Genomic DNA, 23,113 nt, shown 5'->3' on the forward strand with positions numbered 1-23,113 from the left:
GATGAATAATTATCCCCGTTTTTTCACATTTTCCATTATTTCTTCGCTCATAAAAGTTGCAGCGTGATGTTATATAGCCTAAGCCTTCCTCGGTAAATGGTCTATGCAACATGAAAAGAATTTTTCAATTCGAACCAGTAGTCGGGAACTACGGGATCAGCGCGTTCAAACAAACATACAAACTCTTCAGCTTTATAATATTAGTATAGATATGTACCTACATCCCTTTTTTGTTTTGATGGTTTTCGTAACGCGCGGTTCTTTCTTCGCTTCAATTCGGCCTATTTTCTAACAATACTTTTTTTAATGGCAATATTTTTAGATAGTTATGACATTGTTTAACGTGGGCAGTAGTGTCCCATTTGTGTAAGATCCACTTTGATTTTGGCTTCGTTTCGATACATTGACGTCACGGGAAGCGAAGGGCTATTCGCGTATACGATGGTCTAATAATACCATCGAACTACGTACCCAGTTATAACTATTCGATACAGTTTTATGGTTTTAACCGCATTCGAAATAAGTACTATACGTTTATTCTTATTTATTTATTCTAAGGCATCGAAGGCCCTTAGATACATACGTTAAAGACTAACATGTATAATTATTACTTACAAAATAACTATTTATTTCGCTGCGATTTTCTTACATTTATAAAATTCATTGGTCTGGCAGCAAAGACGACAAAGTGTGTGCAAGCTGCCTTTTGTTCCCATGCATACTGTAAAAGTCAATCAAGGGACAGGTTAGTACACTTTGGATTCTTATATAAGGCGATCTGCCACTTAGAATCACGTTTATATACAGTAGAACGTGGCCTTACGGTCTTTTGAAGATCGTTGGCTCTGGAAGGATAAAGAAATGATTGTATGTTTGTATAAATAGTGCCTCTTTCTCGAAGGAGTAGCCAGAGACTACTTTTCATTTGCGATTATCCCTGTATACTACTTTTTATGCTTCAATAAATTCGGCAATATTTTTAGAAGAACTTATCTAATAATTTTGTTAAGGCTGTTAGTCTTTCCTCACTTCTCAAAATAGGGTAATTTATGTTTTGACACAAAGGGACTTCTGTCTGACCTGCGCCATCTTTGCAAGGGATTTATTTACAAGGAAGATTCTCCCATGATGTTTACCATCACCGTAAAAGCATCGATAAGCAATAAAACTAATGTCACATTAATAGTGAACTCGGAACAGAGCGGTAGGATTGGAAGCTGTGATACGACGCTTTTTATGATGACGCCTTTTATCATTGAGCCAAATAGCTGAACGTGGACTGTTAGTCATTTCAAGACTATTGGCTCTATTTACCCCGCAAGCGACATAGACGTGATAGTATGTATGTACGACGCCTTATAATACTAGAACTATTATATTATAGATACAGGTACGTACTCGTAGAATAAATGATTTAGTTTACGAAGTTAAAATCATGAACATTAATGGGATTTTAATTTACAACTGCACAAATCGATAGACACGATTCTCTATCAAATAATAGTCAATGTCATGATAATAATAGCACTTCTCTGATCGATATTAGATAAGATGGGTATCTGAAAGAAACTGTTATTAGTTTTAACAACTATTAATACTGTGGGGTATTTCCTTTACTAAACTATAGGTAACGTTTTTTACAATGAAGATGTCGAGTTTTCTTTCTATTGGTTAAAAATTGTACTGAACATCAAAATTGGTAAGTACTTACTGTGGTTTGGGCAGTATGGGATGAAATGTATATGAAAATTAGAATCCGGGTAATACCAACAATATTGTACTTAATTGCTGCACTAAAAACGAAGATCGGAAAGAGAATACGAATAAAAGTATATAATTATTTTTAAACAATCCATTGTGTTTATGCGTCCGAGTAATGTAACTACAAATATACATACTTAGAACTTTAATGGAGATCACATTGACCTTTCTCAATTGAGATTAATTTATTGCATCATCCATCATATTCTCAATTCATTAATTGTCACATCCTGTGTGGGAAATTTCGCTTCTATTACTTTTCAACAATCTTGTAGCATGTTGTTCAGATGTAAAGTTCAAGGTAGCAAAATTAGAAAGGCAGCAGTTTAAGTAGGTGCCCTAGCGATCTCCCGCCAAAACGTCTGTTCGTTCGAATTTCGAACAGTAGTAAACCAGTCCGCCAATCACAGTGGTTCGCGCCTTACGTTAGCGCGCGTCTTATCAAACCCGATATGCCGCGATAATGGCTCGACGGCTAAACAATAACAAAAGTTAACTTAAAACAAATCGTACAAAATATTTTGCAGCAAAGCATCGTCGGCCTTCGAGCGAGCACATTCTGCCAGTTACGGCAAATAAATAAAATAAAAAAGAAACGAATACGCGGCGAGCCGGTTCCGACGTCGTGTTTTAAAAAACGAATTGTAATGCCGTTTCAGTAATAAAATATTTCAAATTATTAACGATATGGAGATAGATATATTTTTCTTTTAAAATGAAATAATGTGAGTTGTTTGTATTTTTAATTGTACTTAGAAATTCTGGTAGAGAAATTGATTGAATGACAGTGTGTGTACTAAAAAGTGGTGACGTGCTATCGTAAAATCAACTTACTTTCATTTGTGCGGTTGCAACTTGATTGAAATCGTAAGTGAGTAAGCAAGTAAGTAAGTAAATAAATGCTATATTGTTCACTAAAGGAGTACATAAGTGATTTTGAATAAAATGTTATATTAAAAAAAAAAAACTTTTAGTTAGTATCTCATTTGGGATGAAACGTTTTTAAGACGGGTAAATAAAACTTACTTAAAATACATACATACATAAAATTGCGCCTTTTTCCTGAAGGGGTATGCAGAGACTACATTTTTCAACTTGCCACGATCTCTGCATACTTACTTAAAATGTTTCAATGAAATCGAAATAAGTATCTCGATAGAATTGTAAAAATCAATAGTTCATTGTTCTGGTTTTATAAAATGTAAATTCTAGTTTTTGCCGCGACTTCGTCAGCTCTATAAATTTAACTTAGGTATAAAGTAAACTATACTTGAAAATGCAAAGTTTTAGCAAACATACACATTCGCATTTATATTAAGTAGGTACCTATTCGTAGGATTTAGACAAAAGAAAGCAAGTTTTTTGATTTATAGCAATTCAGGAAGTATTGCAACAAAAAAGAGGTCATGAGTCGAAACTAGATAACGCAATGCATGCAGTATGCGATAGAGCCTAATATTACAATGCATGCATTTGTTAAAAAATATAACTGCTTACCAAAGTAAGTATATTATGTTTCTAGTTTTGTTGACAGATTTATTTTTAAAATGTATGTAGAATTTCCATCTACTGGGTTATTTTAGTTTAACACGCGCTATTTCTAGTATTATCGGTGTTAAAGTTTATGATTACCTAAGTAATTTTTCTTTTATATTGATTAGTTAATGTTTTAGATCATTAATTTTTGTAATGAGGTAAGGTAAAAGCACCTATTACGGAGGTATTTCGCAACATTTGAAAGTAAGAAGCAAAAATAAGCATAAGTAAGTATTTTGAAAGGTTCCAAACAAAATTATTATCTAAAATGGAATTTAAATTTTGTATTGCTGTTGAGTCTAAGTATCCTTTCATGCGATTTCTTATTTAAAAAAAATATTTAAAAAGGCAGGTCGATTTTCCCTAATACGGAGGTATGATTTTGGTCAGAGCCTATTACTGCGGTAGACGGCTCCTAATACGGAGGGTCAGGAAGTACATTAATTTAGGTTCCGTACAAATAATATGTATAACAATAATAGAAATGTGTAAGTACCTTTATTGTAAGTTTTTCGTTCATTGACTATTTAATTACATTATTTCACTTTAATGAAATTAAAGACGACTTTGAATTTAAAGTATATTATTTATTTAAAGTATATATATGTATATATTATTATTTAGTGTTTTCTACACGCGTGTGTACAGCTTTCACGGATTTAACAATATAAAAAAATGCAGGTTCATTTAGGAATTAAGTTTTATTTTTTATTACAATTAGTTACTTTGGCTAAGAAATAATGACGAACAATAACAATCATCTAAAATCTTTCAAAAATCAACACTTCGTAGAGGAACAAAAAGTAACAATAATGAAATATTTATAACATCAGTCTTTCAAAAACTAACACTCCGCAGAGGATAGTAAACTGTAACTAAAAGTTTTACATATTAAAAAATAATCACTTTAGTAATGGGTAGTGAACTTAATATAAGATACCTAAGTAAAGTTTAGGGTCAATTCAGGCTGCAGTTACAGTGGTCGACAGCAGCCCGAAGAGCATTTACAGCTTCGGAAGAATTTTAAACGTTCGCTACTAGACTAGCTTCGCTTCAAAACTGCTGGCTGTCGTCAGCAACCGACGCCGCATCAGCCACCAACAGTTTTATTTTTTCGAGCGATTACTGGTCTATAAAATAATGAAAATAAAGTTTAAAACTCTTTTAAAACTTGCGTCAATGCTGCCCGCTGCCACTGCTGCCTGAATTGAGCTATGAAAAAATGAAAAGAACAATTACGTAGATTGCATTAATTGATATTAAAATATTTAATTATTTCAATGTTATTGATTTTACAAAAAAAAAAAACATTTATAAAAAATAAGAATCAGAAAAAAGACGATTTTTTTATTTATTTACGAAACCCTAAAATCTTGTGATTTTCTGTTTAATTAATAAAGCCATAATAGGAAACCATATTACCTAATACAGAGTTACCTGGAAATAACTACCACCGTATTAGGAAAACTACTCGTGTTTTTAATAATCCTAATTCTGACCCATCAAAATTCCGATTAACAAAAGAGTGTAAATTTTTAATCAAACTACAACTATTTTGTGGCTAAGATGTGTAAAACTGAAGTAACAGTTATACACAGGATATTATTTGTGATAAATTAAAACACACCTCTCAATTTTTACCTCTCCTAAGAAACTAACATTTTGTACTCAACAGTTTTATTATTTAACTAGATTTCTAATTGAGAACACATACCTCAGAATATGGTTATTAATTTATGAGATTAATAATTATTTCAATTGAACTTTTAACTAATTCAAAAACTTAATAATTTGAAAGTTATAAACAATTAAATTTTATCAGTATTTTTCCTATTACGGAGTTATACCACCGAGTTAGGATTAGTCTATAAAATTCGTATCCTATTACGGCGGTATTTTATTTCTTATTTTTTGGGTAAAAACTGAGTTACAAACGTGAAACAAGCTATTTAATTTAAAAATTTAAAAGTAGGGAAATGCTATAAGTTATTCATAAACAAACTTGAACGGCCTATTAATACGAAAAATTGCCTTTGTAAATATTAGTGTGCTTACTTTTGTTGTTCCGCGTTTGTATGAAAACACCTGTTCCGTCGATGCCGTGACACAAACTGATTGATTTTGTTATGTTGCCAATGTGTTGTAGTTGCAAATGTCGGTTAAGTCGTGCCGTAATAAATTTAGAATAAGACATTTGCGTTATGATGTACTTACACTGAATAGAACAGGAATAAAACTAAGAAATATAAATACCACCGTAATTGGAAGCGATTTTGACTACCGCCGTATTAGGAGCTTTTACCTTATGTTAAATTTTATGTGTTATTCCATTAAAATTAGAATCATAGTAAGTACCATAAAACCTTATGATACTGAGTAACCAATGCACTTAGCACAGTTTTCTCTGCATGCATACATACGAATATAATCACGTCTATATCCCTTGCGGGGTAGGCAGAGCCTACAGTCTCCAAAAGACTAGAAGGCCTGGTTCAGCTGTAAAGCCTCATGATGGAATTGAGATTTAAATTGTGTCAGGTTTCTAGCACATCGCCCACAATAAGAATCCCTAGTTTATTAACCTTTCCCTTAGTCGCCTTAGTAATTAGTTTCTTCTTCCTCCTGCCGTTAATCCCGGTTACTTCCTCTCTGGAGCTAATATCGACCAACCTCCTGGTTGGGTAAGGCCTGGTAACTGATCATTTTAAATGTGTCTTTATCAGACTTTACTATCCAAATTTAGGGTCACTCGTGTCGTTCTGTAGTCGTCGTAAGAGACAAATAGCCACTGGACATAATATCATAACAAATAGATAAAAAATCGCCAGACATCATATAGCAGCCTATTAAGCCAGCATAATAAGCTTTATCTAATCTTTTCAAAGCATGAGTAGTTTTTACAAGCTGCCTTTACCAGGTTCCGAGTTTTGAAGCCAACAGCAAAGAATTCAAGAGATCTATAGTAGAATCCCGGCATGTTGGTACGATTTTTCTATGAAAATGTCACCAGATGATCTTTGAAAAAAAATCCGATTCTTGTATAAGCAAAGAAAATAATTTTGGTGTTTAAGAAGTCACTAGGTAGGTAACTACTTATATATATATTATAAAAATACGACCATTGAACTCAACATCAATCTTTTTATGTTTGTTAGAAAAAAAAATACTGATAAATTTGATAAATTATTCACAGAATGATAAATTCATTTTACTGAGATATATTATTTCCTTAGCCGTAGTCACTCTAATCTTAATGCAGATAGATATTGAGTATTTTATGATGTTTAAGAAATATCACATAATCATAACCACGACGTCCATAACACATTATGCACTTGCCCGCGACTTTGTCCGTGGGAAAAGTACCCTATGTGCTTACCCTACTTCAAACTATATCAATGATAAATTTCATACTGTGAGCAGGTAACAACCAAACTTACTTTCGCATTTATAATATATGTAATACAAAGGAATTTTGATATTAATAGGAAAAAAATATAGATACCTACCTACAAACGATATTAAAACAATTGAAGCACAGTCTAAAGCAAGGCTTCGAGTACGAGTGACGTATAAGAGTTAGGTACCAAAAAATTGTGTAAGTCGAAAGCTGATCATTTCTGCTGTTCATTCTTCTTCTTCCTCCTGGCCTTAACATAACGGTTACATCCTGACTCCTTTGGAGAGAAGCACGACCATGATCCTCAGTTCGTTACTCACAATAATCGTCTGAGTGTGCTACCCTGTGTTGGTACAGTTTGAATCCATATCGTCCGTATTTCTTAAGAGTTTGGTGGTCCTAACCTAGGTGATTTGGCATGATTGCTTGTTACATAGAGCGACCGTCTTCTGATCTAGTCTAATATAGGTTTATTAGACATGAATGATGATGAATAGAAAAAACACTTGCTTAATTTTTTAACTTTTGATATACCAAGATTTTACGGTTTAGAATGTGCGCTGAGAAATATGGCAGTACTTCCTTACCTTGTTCTTCTCTTGTTCCGGCCTTCGTCTTTTCGATCTCCACCATTTCGGTCTTCAGAATTTTCCATTTTAAGTACTTTAAATAAAAAAATATATAAATATATACGGGACAAATTACACAGATTAAGTTAGCCTCGTAGTAAGATCGTGACTTGTGCTACGTGATACTAACGCAATGATACTATATTATATAATAAATACTTAGGTATGTATATAGATAAACATTCAAGACCCAGGCCAATCAGAAAAAGTTTTTTTTTTCATCATGCCCTAGCCGGGATTCGAACCCTGGACCTCCGGTGTCATGGACAAGCGTACTACCGCTGCGCCACAGAGGCCGTTAAACTTTATAACATATTAGCTGGCATATCATCTTTAGCCACGATTTCAGCTAGTTCTCATTAAGTAAAAATTAATTTTATAAAAACAAACAAATAAATCAGGTTTTGCCGATAGTTTGCAAATAATACTCTGACCAATTATTTATTATTATTATTATATATATAAGTTGACAGCAAACCGCTTATTTTTATTGCAGAAGATAACTGGCGTGTCTTACGACTTTACCTTGACTATTCAGAAGATATTTTATGTTATGAAGGAAAATAGTATGGTTTGTTATACTACATTTTAAAGGAAAAGAGTTGAACGCATTACAAACATAAAATATTGTATTGGTTTAATAACTAAGCATAGTCATAGCTTTAGAATTTTCATTTGGCAACCGCAAATCACCCTATATCTAACTTCTATGCTTCTTCTCCTAAAAAAAAGGTGACTTGCTTAATATAGCAAGGTTAAATAGTTGCATTTCAACATACAGGTATAACTATTTAAAGATCTGCTTCTTATAACTTTTAGATAAATCTTACTAGAGAGGAGCTGTTCGTAGTAAAGCAACTCTTAACAAACCATTAACTATGTATAAATTCGTACGCTTCTGATCTAAATATATCAAGTATTCTATTGATTTTCAATTCATGTCGCTTGTAAAGATGTGATCGAAGCTAATCCTAGACAAAACCCACTTAAAGTGCATAGCGTGCGCGGAAATGAACGTGACACAGCAGTTCCGTTCCGTTCCACGCGTTGACGGCGACTGTTCCGTCACATGTCACGCTAACCAGGTGTTGATGATTATCATCAATCGATTTGATGATTTGGAATGGTATGCCTCAATGTCACTTTCACTGATCTTTTGTTTCATATGTTACACCGGCTCTGATGACATTCGACGTTCTTACAGATAGTGAGTTAGTTTCCAAAGGGATAGGAAAAAAACACTCTTCCGATCTGTCACGATCCATGCCAATTTCTGTAGCTTTTCTTATCTGCGCTATTCATCAACCCCTTTATGCTGGCTTGTCGTGTTTACTCCGAAGCTAAGACGTAATATAATAAGTAAATACAGGTTAATAGTCTCGAGGGTTTTTGAAATCACCTGAAAAATCAAAATATAACCTGTTGCGATGTTCCTGTATTCCTATACATATGACCTACATAGGCCGATCAGAAAATATATTTATTTATATCTGATAATTAAGAGTAATCAAAACTATGGGAACACTATAAAAATACTGCAGGGAGTTTAGAAAGAGTGCGCAGTAAGAGAAACACGCGCGAGAGCAGTGCACTACTCTCCTACGATTCAGCTCGTATAACCGGCAGGTTGATAGAGTAATAAGTGGTGGTATATTAATCTTAGAATTTAACAATTTGCTTACCTATATTTTTGTTCAGTTGGCGATGGCTGGCTGGGTGCTACCGCTGGTTCTGGCTGCTCACCTAGTTCACTGCAACGATGAGAACACAGTCAAGGATGTCACACCTATTATCTACGAGTAAGTATCGTTATATTAATTGGTTAATAATAAATATAATTATTTAATTATAACAAAATGAAACGAAAAGAATAATGAAATGAAAACCAAAGAAAGAATCTACTATAAATAGAAACTTCCAGAACGCAAGCGAAGTCACGGCAACAAGTTAAGACTTTGTATTTCTAGCAACACAATGATGCATGCGTCTATGGTAAACATACCTACTTAGATACGTGAAAGGTTCTGTAATAAGGCCAAAATTTATCAAAGACAGTCAACTCAAGCGCCTATGGATTACGTAACTTCCGTAACACATCCTCTACATTCCCAAACGAGCCGTAAATGGTTATCTATGTTTATTTTTATTTTATTCAAGTATACTGCAGAACATTATCGTATTTGAAATGGTTAATGTATTTTTTACCTAAACTTACATTTAATTTATTTCTGTGTCATGTGTTAAATAAGTAAGTTACTTCCATCTAAGCCCATGTAAAGTTTGTAATGAAAAAAATACTTTCTGTGAAATAACCAAAATGTAGGTAGGTACTTTATGAAATAAAAATCAGATATATGTATCTTATTACGTAAGATAACATTTAAAAAAAAAAAAAATATCCTAACTAACTAAGGGAATTCCCCGCAGCTCCACACATATCAGCGATAGTTCAAAAAATAACGAACCGATACACAACATGTTCTTTTAATTCCACAGACCATCATGGGTGTACAAATGCGTTACCAACGAGGGTTGCCAGCGTTCAAACCGACCCCATCCCAGCTCATCATCCAATTCTTCGGCTCCAGTCTTCGAGAGTTTGGACCACTGTCGGTTGGTCTGTGGTCGGTTTGGTGGACTCTGGCCCAGACCAGTTTCAGCCACCCTCAGCATGCAAACTGTTTCTTTCCATCCTAATTATTTAAGGTAAGTTGTACGTGAACAGACTTTGATTTAATCAGGACGCCCTGGCAAAAGGTCAGGTCGGTGTTTGCTTGAAAAGAGTGATAAAAGTTGATGAAGCGAAAGAAGTATGCAAAGTTCCGCGTGTTTCCCGGCGCCAATTGAAAAATGAATAGATGGATGTCGCAAAAAGGCGTTCTTTTAGGCGATACGATAGCAACCGGTCACTATTTGAATCTTAATTGAATTCTCAGTTTCTTCAAGAATTTATTTTATGTAAATCTTATGAGAATAAAGTTATTCTAAACCTAAAATAGACTTGTTTACATCTTATATGTACTTATATAAGTATGCAAAAATCGTGTAGGTACCTAGTCTTTGCTTATCCTTCCGCAATAATGGCGTTTATGCATGTATGTCCAAGAATGAAAACCGGGATGAAATAAATGTCGAACTTCAAATAAACATTGATAGGACTGCATCCGCATTTATATGGACTGACGCCAGCTCGGTGAGCGATGTGATTAAAAATGATTCAATTCATCATTGTTGCTTTTTCTAGATATACTTAGATAGTATTTTTACATCTAACACTAGACTATATTAGGTGGCACTATGAATTGAATAGAATATAATCTTTGTTTGCTTTTGATAAGGATTATAATTATTTATTTTTGAGTACCAGGCACCGAAGTATAGATGCGAAGGGTGTAACTAAAAAATGAGAGAGACTCTTTCTTTCTAAGTTCTATTCTTCTCGTTAGTTCTTCTTAAGTATTGTTCAAAAAGTATCTTCTAATATATCCGATTGGACGATGCCCAGACATAACAACACAGGTGTCTCCCGGTCGTCTGACTATTTCTGGCGAGCCCTTTGCGTCACATTCATCGCAACAGTTTGATACCCGGCGAAAATGAGGGTTATTATACATTTGATTTATTTAAAACTATCTTACTATATAGAATTTGGGGTAATTTTGATTTCTATGGTGCATCACTACATATGATAGTCCCCCATTTTTTTCTGTCTGTTTGCATGAGCTTATCTCGCAAAGTTGTGTACGGATTCTGTTCCTGTTTGAAATGTTGGAAAAACGGTCTTCTGAGGAAGATTTATTTCATAAATGCTATTCGACCGGAGCCAGGGCGAGTCACTAGTTGATAATAAATTCTTGTAATTATATCTAATTATTCCGTTAAATATCCAAAAACGTGAAATTATTTACATTTATATCAACTACTTAATTGAAGAACCGGATCATAACTAACTAGAACTTCTCCTGCGTAATAGAAGAGAGAAATTGAACAATTAAATTACTTATATTAAATACATAATAAATTTACGAATGATGGCTATAAAAATTCTGTAAGAATTTTTATAGCCATCATTCGTAAATTTACACAATTCATACTGAGAATTACTTTGCATGTGCCTTTATATCAGACCCAGACAATGGGCGTAGGTGTTACTGCTAAAAGTTAGTTAGGTACTTATATTATGATATTAGGGACATTGCCCTGAACCTCGAGGCTATTTTAGTCAATATTGTAACCAATAACTCGAATTCGCTTCTTGAAAATGACTGAGTACCTAAAACATGATCACTTGAGTTGATGTTTAACTATAGCTAGGTGATAGAGGAAATGTAAAAGATAAAAGGAGACGTTTGAATGACAACAGTAGACGAGAGAAGAAAATAATTCCCCTTTATAACATTTCTAACATAGTTACAAACAAAATTCTCTAAAACGTTCGGTGTCTTTCTCAAAAATTAAGCATTATAGGCACGATGGTCCCGACAGCGACCGAAATAAAAAAAATCTAATAACTTTTGTTGAAAGGAAACCGCCACCCATCAATATATTTCTTTTTTGAAGTCGCATTTCGTGTTACAAACAATTTTATGAAAACCTTATCAAAATCGGAGCAGTGAAACGCGAGATAATCGCGGACAAACATACATATCCACATAAAAATCAATCTGAGAACCTACTTTTTTTGAAGGCAGATGGAAGGTTAAAGAGGCTTTATTTCTGTATCAAAATCATAGAAAATATTATTGCCTATCCCGCCCGATCCTACTGATTTAATTCACAGAACTGTGACCTCGTTTCTGACACTACAAAGAAACCATCAAATAGTTTGAACAGTTTTACTCGGCTATTTAACTGTGGAGTTATTACCGCGGTAAAATACTATGATCATTATCTGTTCATACACCAATTTGATGGTTTCCGTATATTTCAGCTCTGACCAAACATATTGAATACCTATTTATTTGGCTTGATGCTCAACAAACATTGATTCATTTGATTTTATGTTTTTGATAAGTAATTTAAAATCAAGCTTTTTATTTTTGAAACATATATTATATACATTCTTTTATTAATTAGATTCTGTTTTAAATATTGTTTGCGGTTTTCCTTATGATATTTGTCAGAGAAATTGAATGATTTGCTAAAGTTTTAAATGTACCTATTGGATACTTAGCTAGAAAATTCATTAATAATTTTTGAATTAAACTTTTTTATACCTCACAAATATATTAATACACGTCAATCATTACTTATCTGATAAAAATAAACAAATGAAGACCTATTTGGTTTGGGTTCATTAAAATAAATAAGGAAAACCACAAACTGTTATTTAGGAAACGTATCTTCTGAAACTAGTTTAGTTGCTTAGTTTAGTCCAGTTATTGCGTGTATCCATCTCTTCATCTATTGGCTGGGTGACGTCCAACAGACTGACAAACAGAATTCTAATATTAGATGCCGACAATGTAGAAATCTTGTGTAGATTTATTTATAACTTTATAATAGGATCAATATCGTACATTCATAGACTTCTGTAATCTACGTAGCTCTGTAAAAATATGTAAGGTTCGATGCAGTAAAAATAAACGCTCTCATAATGACATAACGACGTAAAAATCATTAAAAAAGAGCTAAAAGATAAAACAAAACAAGCATTAATATTATATCTCAGGTAACTTTTTACCTGACTGAGCTTATAAATCAGTGAGATAAAATTAATGCTTCAAGTTCGATGACTTTTTCCAATCTTTGATTTGCATAAGTCAATATTGTCGAAGATTTTAGTAAAGAAGGAAGGTCGTTGATCCGAGGGCTAACGGTACTTCGACCTACGATCCTCGAAGCGTTTATATGACAAACGAATCGCCAGAAGCAAGTAGATTGTAATGGGTTATTCTCATTTTATTGCACCAAAAAGATGTTACTGCAAATCAAAATTTTATTGCGCATAGAGAAAACAAATAAAAATTTGCATGAGAATGTTTGGATATATTATGGGCTATTGGGTAAAAATAAAATTGTATATTAAAAAATATCATATCGTTGCGTTAATACCTCGTAATACAAGTCTCGAACTTACTTCGAGGATAACTCATCTGAGTTATCTGTCCCGTATATATTCCAATATAACAATAAATATTTATTTCTGGGAAAAAGCTTTGGTTTCTAAAGTGCTGTGACACACACGGGTCCAAAAAAGATGGATGCTTTTGTTATATTTTGCCTAAATAAATGTACGGAATAACCCAACTACTAGATCACGTTACTTATTAAAAAAACTAGCTTTATCACCAGGAAGTGCCGATTTCGCCCGACCTTCGAATAACTTGTTATGTTTTATACAATCATATCGCAATTCGCCATGTCGAGTTATTAAAATCAACAATGCCAATTAATGTATCCATAACAATAACTTACATACATTCTTGCTTATATTATTCCTTCGACCTCATACAATTCCATTACTTATAATTAATTCTTGATATTACATCATTCAGACGATTTTCCGTTTGCTGGTGACGAGCCTGGAATCCTATGACCAGAATTAAATCCCGTTTAGCTTTTAATTGCCGCACAAGGTGTAGGCAATAGCTACCTCATAACACTTGTTTGGATAATAATAATTTGCATAGTACCTGATATGTATAAAGTTGCGTTTTTAAAGCAAGAGTGAATAGGCATTATTTGACCTTTCGGGTACCATCTTAGACCTTATTTGTATCAGGCAGAATCAGGTATACTAAAATTTCCAATAAAAAAGTTCAGACACCAAATATAAAATGTGGTTAGAGTTGTATCACAGAAGTGAGAATAATACCTATAATTTTTTTGTTGTTGAATGTTGCGGTTGGATGATAATTATTATCTATTGTATTCCAGATATGATCTCCACGAGGTGCCAGCCGAAGCCAGGGCGATGCTAGCCAAAATGACCCAGGTGACCAGTGCCAACCTGCTGGCAGAGTGTGGCCGCAACGTCACGAAGATCTCCACCACTCCTGTGGTCGTCTACCTTACTGTCAAGAGTCCCGATCTGTCTCTAACCTGGGATACAGATGAGGAATATGTTTTGGATGTTCAAACAAAAGGTGAGTATTTCTAAAATAACATTTTTTTTTTAAAACAACCTTTAAGATGTGCAACCTATATCATCTGAAGAAGAGAGTTCACTATTATTGAATACCAAGCCGGATTATCTTTTAATTCATTGTCCGTGGTATAAGTTGGTATAGATGATTTTTTGCAGTGCAAAGAACTTCCCCGTGTGATTGAGAAAAGACCAGCTTTACAGCTTTAAAAAAAACAATAAACTTATTCCAGATGGCAACGTGGCCGTCCGAATCATTGGTGAAACTATATACGGAGTACGTCATGGGCTCGAGTCTTTTTCACAACTGGTCGCTGCTGACAAACCAGAATTTTCTGACGAAAAGGAATGTGGTCTTCGCATGGTTACTGGGGCCAAGATACGGGATCGTCCTGTTTACAAACATAGAGGATTAGTCTTGGATACTTCAAGGAATTTTATCCCGATGAAAGATATCAAGAGGACCATTGATGGCTTGGCCGCTACTAAAATGAACGTTTTCCATTGGCATGTGACTGATTCACACAGTTTTCCTTTGGAGTCTACTCGGGTGCCACAGTTTACTAGGTACGTAAATTATGTTTTGAATTCAGTAAAAAAATATTCTGGAAATCCATTTTCAAATTAAATATTTCAAAACATTTATGTTTCCTTAAAAATTTTTCATGTTGCTTTATATCTTGGTGTGTGTTCCCATAATTTATTAATTTTCATACCCATTTAAATCGTTATTCTAAATGGTGAATGTTATCAGTTTCAAACATAGGTACATACATAAAATCACGCCTCTTTCCCGGAGGGGTAGGCAGAGACTACATCTTTCCATTTGCCACGATCTCTGCATACTTCCTTCATCAGTTTCATTTTCGCTATAAAAATATAGTACCCAATATTTGCACTCAGGATGGGTGCAAATATATTTTTATGCTTTGTAACCGTATTTCATCAATGACAAGATTGTTGTTTTTAATTTGTTTAGACCGAGCCGCATTACCTATGTAAATATCCAAGAATAATTCTACAATGAATATTTTATTGATTTCCAGATACGGTGCATATTCATCATCAGAAATCTATTCGGCTAAGGAAGTGAGGGACTTGGTGGAATATGCGCAAATACGAGGAGTTCGTGTGGTTATCGAGATAGATGCGCCTGCGCACGCCGGCAACGGTTGGCAGTGGGGCAATGTAAGTAAATACGTTGATTATGAAAATATACTGAACACATGAATAATTATTACAAATAATAGGACTCCCTTTGTCGACGTGTCTAGATTTAAGGAACGTAGATATCTCAATATAATGTGGGTTAATAAATAATGAACTTGTTACAGTGACACGAAATTGAACTTAGGTCCTACTTATGTACATTATTCGTTCATTACTTAGTACTTATGAAAAATAGTTGGCAAATTTTAAGATCGGTTGATTACTCAACACCAAATCTTCGAAAACTGTTTTTTTAGTAAGTAACTGCAAAATCTTATCACCAGTAAACTACAATACCATTCGTCGTTCTACTTCCAGGATTACGGGTACGGGGACCTGGCGGTTTGCGTCAACTCCCAGCCCTGGAGGAACCTGTGCATCCAGCCGCCGTGTGGCCAGCTCAATCCTGCCAACGAAGTCATGTATAAAGTCCTAAGGAATTTGTACAGAGATATCGCTGAAGTACTGCCCAAGCCTGCGCTGTTCCATATGGGTGGAGACGAGGTAAAAATCAAGCTTGTTAGACGAAGACGCCCGCGGTTTCACCCTCGTTAAACGAAAATATCCATACATTGTCGTTCCCGCGGAAATTTTGTTTCCTCTGATAGTGCACTTCTAGACAGCAAGGTTTGGGATGTGCGTTGATTTGTTAGTATGTCAATTCGTTTTACGCCACTTGGTTTGCTAGTTTTGAGCATCAGTCGACTACAAAATCTACTCACAAATATATATTACTAACAAATGTTTGTAAAATATGAGTGTTTTCGTTGGCAGTAGTAGATGTAAAACAGAAAATAGTGTCTAGGTACCACGAGCTATAAAATAAAATGGTATTTATACTTATACATTACACACTACTTAAAGCGGAAGTCACTGAACGGATTTCATAAAACATCAAACCTATTCAACGGGTAGCAAAATCCAAAGAATTTTTGAAAATTTCCTACAGGACCTAACACCTTATCACTCATTAGTCGTTTTATTGCTTCCAGGTTTTCTTCGGGTGTTGGAACTCAAGTCAAGACATCCAATCGTACATGGCCAACAAAGGCTTCAGTTTGGACCAAGAAGGCTTCATCCGGCTCTGGGCAGAATTTCACGCAAAGTCCCTTCAGATTTGGGATGAGGAACTGGTGGCCGAAGGAGCAGTGGGAAACCAACCGGTGATGCTTTGGTCTTCAGAGCTTACCCAAGCGCATAGGATACAGAAGTATCTGAATAAGGACCGGTAAGGATTTAGCAACTAACGTTACAATTATAACATCATTTGTTCTCCTACGATCTTCTGAGCTCATGCAGTTCAAAAGTATTTAAATAAATACCAGTTATTTAGTATCCTTGCTAGACAGAAATATTTTGTACACCTTATAGCGAAGAGCTAACGCTGATACAGAGCATATTTCCTGAGTATTTCAGACAAAGATCATATTTTCCAAGTAAAACAAAAAATGTATCCCCACGGGTATTTTGGTACATCTTCTTGGTGCACCCGTAAATAACATAAAGAACGTGAATTACAAACCTCTAAACCCAGCGGTTTGGAGTCAATCAGTGTCTTTCTTTGAAGAATGCTGACATAGTATATGTTAAGAAAAGGATTTGGCAAAACAAATGACAACCCCTGATCAGTTGTTACATTGACTATTTATGGTTCAAGATAACCAGCAAGGGTACAAAAGACCACACAATAATAATAGTAATCATATTTTCTTTCAAGCTACGTCATTGAAGTATGGGAGCCACTGAGTAGTCCACTCCTCACTCAACTACTAAAGATGGGTTACCGCGTGGTGTCCGTGCCCAAAGACATCTGGTACCTAGACCATGGGTTCTGGGGGACCACCAGGTTCTCCAACTGGAGGCGTATGTATTCCCACATTCTCCCGCGGGATCCGGGAGTGTTGGGTGGGGAAGTCGCTATGTGGAGCGAGTATATGGATGCACAGGTTTTAGGTAAGTTTTGATTCATCTCATTCTAACTAATAGCGTATCCTCAATTTACTAAACTGTTGGCAGAATTTTACGTCAATCTGTTTCTTCAACTTTTCTTCTCATAAGTCTCGCCCAGTCACATCCTTAGCTCTCTGGGGAGGAGTTGGGTTTGCGCCGTTGACCAACACTTCACATGGTTTTTACGCGAACACGAAGCGACACCTGACCACCTCCGCAACCTTTACAGGAGACCCTCAGCCATACTTATTCGATCATCGCAAAAGCTGCACTAGATGAATTTGCCTATATCTTTTCACGACCTCCACGGTAAAAAGCGGTGCAATCCTATTCTCAGGTTGGATATGTTTGTTTCCGTGAATGTAGATACACGCGTATGGCCACGCGCAGCAGCAGTGGGGGAGCGGCTGTGGTCCGACCCGCCGGCGGCGCGCGCGCCCGACGCGCGGCTGCACGCGCAGCGCGCGCGGCTCGTGGCGCGCGGCCTCGCGCCCGACGCCATATCGCCCGGCTGGTGCCAACAGCACGACGGGAAATGTCTCTAGTGGTCACATTGTTACGTCACACGACATCAACCAATCACAGCGAAGCGTGCTTCAGTGAGAACGCTAATTCGCGGTTTCTACGGATTGAAGCATAAATACAATCTGTGACTCAACATCGTCGGAGATGCGGTTCCCCAGACATAACACCTTGTATGGCGGAAGATCTTCCCTTTGGTGGCGATCGACATAACTGACGGACTTACCAACTAGAATGAAGATAATAAAGTATGATATAGAGTCTATGGTCTCATTGCAAGTGGACTCACGCCGAATGTTACATCGCCGTACTGATGTAGACAATAGGCAACTTAATAGGAAAGCGTTACCTACCTATATATCAAATTATTGACTTCCTTACAACAATTTTGGAAACAAAATAGCAATTCCAGCCGTTCGTCTATGAAATGTGAAATTCGTATCCTTACTTAATTAGGCACAAATATTTATAAAATTGATTTTTTCATCTGTAATTTTTTAATTTTTGAAAACATATCTAGGTGTTATGTATTTGTAAGGTTTGAACTGAAATATCCATTTTAAAAGACTGATCTCTTTATATAATCAGAAAATAACATAAGTGTGAAAAGTATTGCCAGTCTCTCTTAATTAAATTTCATTTGGATATATGTATTTTGTAGACATTAGGTATATATATTATTTTTAACGTAGTAGTACATGTATGTATGTTTCATATGTTCATAGATTTAGGTATAATATGGATAAAATAATAATCCTTAGTTCCTGTACGAGTTTTTATAATTTCGTGATTCATAAATTTCCTACATACTTTTTTGGGGTTGTACCTATAGAGCTATGTGTAGTGAAAAATATGCAAATGATGTGTCGGTATTCCTTTATATTTTAATTACGGTAATATTTATTCAATATTTATGTTTTATTGTATGCTACTGATAAAACCAGTTGTGATATCTTTGTATGCAAAAGACTTGTGAATCGTGTGCATAATAAATATGATTTTGGATTTACACATTGGGTTTATTTCTTTAAATTTTTTATATTATAATGTTAATGAGTTTCTTAGCAAGCTTTTTCATTTAGCGAATGATTTTTTTTCTTTTTTTTATTGTATTTACCAGAACATAATACTTATTGATACATTTCTTAAAAAAAAATATGTAGATAATAATGAATAAAAAATGCTACTTCATAATTATGAGATCTTTATTTTCTTTTCGTAGCAGTGAATTTAATTAAAGACTTACATTATTTTTTATTTAGTTTACAGTGATTTATTCAGTTCTTACAAGAAAAATACTTGATCTGAAAATGAATGTTTAGGTATTAAGATTTTTATATTGATAATATTCTGTTTTTAAATAGAATAGAACATAGTTTTTAGAAAAGAAGTAATTCATTTATAAGTATGAATGAGATGTAAATAAATTACCAAAGTAATCAATCGTATTAGTTTAAAGTAACGAACATATAGGTACTTCCCGGCAGAGTGTGCATGTCGTAGAAGGTGTCTAAAGGAAAAATGGAAAAAAGTAACATGAGGTATAATTGTTTGTTAAATAATATAAATTGGGTTTTAAATCAACTGAGGGTAGAAAAGGCAATCCATGTATTCTTTAATTACCATCTACGATAACAACAGGAACGAATACACATAATACAAGAAGAAAGTAGGTACTTATGAAAATGACAAATTGAAAAGTATGCAGTTGGTAGGTACTATGTTTGTTAACAAAATAATAACTTTTTCTAACAGACAGCTAAACATATTTGGAAGCTACAGAAACTACTTATTTATTTTAAATACAAAATAAAAAATTGCTAGGTTCACACGTGAATCAAATAACATTTATATAAGTATCCTATTCTTAAATATTGGCGTATGTGGTAATATAATGTCCAGAACGTGTAAAATTGTATCATACTTTTGAATTAAGATTTTTATGTAACTTGGCAAGTAAGAGTATGAAGTGATGACAGGGGAAGATTAAATTGATAAGAGTTAGGTACTTAAACATTAAAATTATTTTACTTATACTATTTACATTACGCAAGATACATTTATTTATAATACTTATTACAATGTACCTAAGTACAAATGCATCATATTTTTACCATTATTTTTATATTATTGAGATTAAGAAATATTTATGTTTAGACTCTTTTTGCCAAGCTGTATTTTTGTTTACATAATTTATTTATTTATTTACATCGATATGTTGCTTCTGTTAATGTTTCTATTTTCACCAGAATTTCTCCCAGAACCTAAACTTAGGTCATTTGGAACTAACTCATTTAACACAGTGTCACTTCTAAAAATGCTTGTGGCTATTCTACTAGCAAGTCTTTCCGAATCCCTTAAATCATCATCTTTGGAAGAGTGAGACGTAAGGTCAATTTCTGTATCGCTTTCACTATCGCTCTCCTTTTCTTGTCTTCGGTAAGCCAGGTTTTGCGGTTCATCCATATTTTGAACAGAAGTGGCGCAAGCACACGGGTTTTTAGATATGACTCTTAGATCAGTAGGTGCTACTTCGGAATTATCCATTTGGGGTGGCATTAGAATTGGTGGGAATGGGAAAGGCTGTTGCAGCATCCTGTTATCTTCAGAATTATAAATGGGAGGAGGGATTTCATGTGTCGGAGTTGGAATTGGTGGATGAGGTTCATTGACTCCGTTGTGCATGTATGGGTCATGTCTCGGCGATTTGAGATCTCTGGTTTCCATCTGCGGAGGCTCTGGTGAATCTTTTTCGGTTGGTGAATCAGGAGCCTCGGGTGAAGAATCCGGTGGTTTAGCATGCCCTGAAAAAATTATTGTTATGTTTAAAAAAAAACTATTGATGATGCGGTAATAATTTCAAGAATAGTTGGTGACGAGTTGCACGGCAGCCATTTGTAATATACTTTTCCAAATCTCAGCTAAGCACTGTGCAGTATCACTTAAACTTAGATTCTTCCAAACCTTCTCTTAAAAGGGCACTTCTTTATAATCTTAAAAATCTTGCTTGCTAATTGCGAGAACCACTAGTGATTGGATGTTAAGAAGTAGCAGAGGTACTCTGAAAATGAAAGTCAACGCAATGCAAAACCTTTACAAAAACAGGTAAGTACCTTGAAGCGACAGCGGCGGAGATCCCAGGCCGAGGCACCTCATCCTCCAAGCGTCCTGCAGGAGTTGAAGCCGGGCCTGCTTCCTCCACTTCGCGCGACGGTTCTGGAACCACACCTGTTGTGCCAAATTAAAAATTGCTCTGAAGTGTTTATAAAAGTAAATAAAATCTTTAACGTTTGCGAAAACGTGCCGCGTGGTTCCCGGCACTAATATAAAAAAAGAATAGGACCACTCCATCTCTTTCCCATGGATGTCATAAAAGCCGGCTAGTGGATACGCTTAAAACTAGGGTTTCTTCTTTAAGGCGATAGGCTAGCAACCTGCCCCTATTTGAATCTCAATTCTATCATTCTAGCCCAACAGCTGAACGTGGCCTGTCAGTTTTTCAAGACTGCCGGCTCTATCTACCCAGCAAGGGATATAGACGTAATTATATGAATGAATGAACGTTTGCGAAAAAGATATTGCAATATAGTTTTCTTAAAAATACTATGCTTTAGAACAAAAAATCTTTTGGCTATGAGAAAGGTGAAGTAAGATTATAAGTCCATAAAATTTTCTCGCATAATTTCGTTGCCATATGATATGTGCTTTCCAGTTTCTCTTTATATTCCGAGAGTAAAATTGTAACTGGTCTGGTCAATATTGGAGACAATTTTAAAAATTGTGCACTTTATAAGTAACAATATCCTTAAGTTTGTTTTTTTTTAGGTACATTGAATGATATAAACTGCTGCTTTTGGTTGCCAGAGGATTTGGCCTTGTCAATTTCATCTCGATAAGCCACTTTAAATGCCAATATTAAAACTAATTGTCAACCCACGGAAACAGAACATTATTCAGTGATCATATAAGTAAAAATAGCACCTAAATTTTTTCAAAGACATTTTTAACTTGTGTTATAAAAGGTGTTTCTCATTTGAGTTCGATGTATTAGGTACTTCACGACCGTTATTAGTTAGTATTAAAAAAAGTATCAATAAATGAAACATTCGTTTAAAAATTTAAACAATTCAATTTTATAAGTTAAAAAATATTCTAGGGTACCCCATTTTTAAAAACACTTCACGGCATTCACAAAACGTAAAATTAATATTGATAGCATTAAAATATCTAACAAACTTACAAAAATATATGATTCATTCGAAACTTATAGTTAGCATATAAAAAATATGTACGAGTATCATACATTTAACATACATGCTAAAAATAAAATGTATGTCAGCAGGTTATGAAAGTTTTTTTATTTTTTCTAAAGGAAGGATAAGTACTTGAAAGACGGAATAAAGATGACATTACGATTAATCAGAATAATAAATCGTTCATAGAATATTTATTCTCAAAGAGTATTATGTAGAAGGAATAAATGACGAACCTGCACCCTAGCCTCCGACAGACTGATCCTCAGCGCTACCTCCTCCCTCAGAAAGACATCAGGGTAATGTGTCTTCTGGAACAGTGACTCCAGCTCACTCAGTTGCTGCGGTGTAAAGGTGGTGCGGTTCCTGCGCTGACGCCGCCGACCAAACATGTACTCAGTCAACAAATCTCCCGGTAAAGGAGAAAGATATGGACCAGCCATTTTGGATCACTCTATATCTAGTCAATCAGATTTTAAATGACACTTTTTTTAGATATGTATTTTTTTAGTTTTTTTTCTAAATAACATAATTTGTTTCTAAACTATTTCTAAGTTCACGTAATCGGATGTATCGCGTGAAAGTTTAGGTCTAAAAACTGTTATGCCAAGGGTGTTCGGCTCAGTACTGCTTAAGTTCGCGAAATTTTCGTGGTGAAAACCCCCCGAGCTCCACCCCTAAGCAATGGAATAAAGGGTCGTGATTGGTTAACGACGACGGGGGTTGGAAATTCCGACCAATCACGAGCGTGTCTGAGGGTAGCGGT

At 34.8% G+C, this 23,113-nt stretch overlaps 2 protein-coding genes across 5 annotated transcripts; one reads left to right on the top strand and one right to left on the bottom strand.

The window, feature by feature from the left end:
- The first annotated feature begins 2,208 nt into the window (after positions 1 to 2,208).
- Positions 2,209 to 18,445, top strand: LOC106135146 (chitooligosaccharidolytic beta-N-acetylglucosaminidase). 4 transcript variants are annotated; one of them, XM_013335364.2, is made up of 10 exons: positions 2,209 to 2,644; positions 9,025 to 9,125; positions 9,823 to 10,032; positions 14,206 to 14,414; positions 14,647 to 14,980; positions 15,460 to 15,601; positions 15,941 to 16,126; positions 16,615 to 16,850; positions 17,340 to 17,575; positions 17,939 to 18,445. In XM_013335364.2, the coding sequence occupies exons 2-10, from the start codon at positions 9,031 to 9,033 to the stop codon at positions 18,115 to 18,117; spliced, it is 1,827 nt and encodes a 608-aa protein (XP_013190818.2). In that variant the 5' UTR covers positions 2,209 to 2,644; positions 9,025 to 9,030; the 3' UTR covers positions 18,118 to 18,445. The 4 variants fall into 4 exon arrangements, with proteins under 4 accessions (XP_013190818.2, XP_060802605.1, XP_060802604.1 ...); XM_060946622.1 differs by having other exon boundaries at positions 2,209 to 2,632; XM_060946621.1 differs by having other exon boundaries at positions 2,209 to 2,628.
- A 1,854-nt stretch (positions 18,446 to 20,299) lies between these two features.
- On the bottom strand, positions 20,300 to 22,790 carry LOC106135004 (homeobox protein aristaless-like 3). The gene is made up of 3 exons (XM_013335162.2): positions 22,584 to 22,790; positions 21,208 to 21,322; positions 20,300 to 20,898 (listed from the first exon to the last, which is right to left on the bottom strand). Exons 1-3 carry the CDS (start codon positions 22,788 to 22,790, stop codon positions 20,300 to 20,302), a joined length of 921 nt encoding a protein of 306 aa, XP_013190616.2.
- Between the last annotated feature and the right edge of the window lie 323 nt (positions 22,791 to 23,113).

Source organism: Amyelois transitella, chromosome 11 (genome assembly GCF_032362555.1).
Source record: "Amyelois transitella isolate CPQ chromosome 11, ilAmyTran1.1, whole genome shotgun sequence".
Lineage (NCBI taxonomy): Eukaryota > Metazoa > Arthropoda > Insecta > Lepidoptera > Pyralidae > Amyelois > Amyelois transitella.

Bases quoted from the DNA above. Each gene is read 5' to 3' on its own strand.
- LOC106135004 (XM_013335162.2), bottom strand. From the start codon at position 22,790: ATGGCTGGTCCATATCTTTCTCCTTTACCGGGAGATTTGTTGACTGAG. The intron at 21,323-22,583 runs GTTCGTCATTTA...TTGGCACAACAG, and splicing joins TGTCGGAGGCTAGGGTGCAG to GTGTGGTTCCAGAACCGTCG. The intron at 20,899-21,207 runs GTACTTACCTGT...TAATTTTTTCAG, and splicing joins TCCGCCGCTGTCGCTTCAAG to GGCATGCTAAACCACCGGAT.
- LOC106135146 (XM_013335364.2), top strand. From the start codon at position 9,031: ATGGCTGGCTGGGTGCTACCGCTGGTTCTGGCTGCTCACCTAGTTCAC. The intron at 9,126-9,822 runs GTAAGTATCGTT...TTAATTCCACAG, and splicing joins GTCACACCTATTATCTACGA to ACCATCATGGGTGTACAAAT. The intron at 16,851-17,339 runs GTAAGGATTTAG...TTTTCTTTCAAG, and splicing joins AAGTATCTGAATAAGGACCG to CTACGTCATTGAAGTATGGG.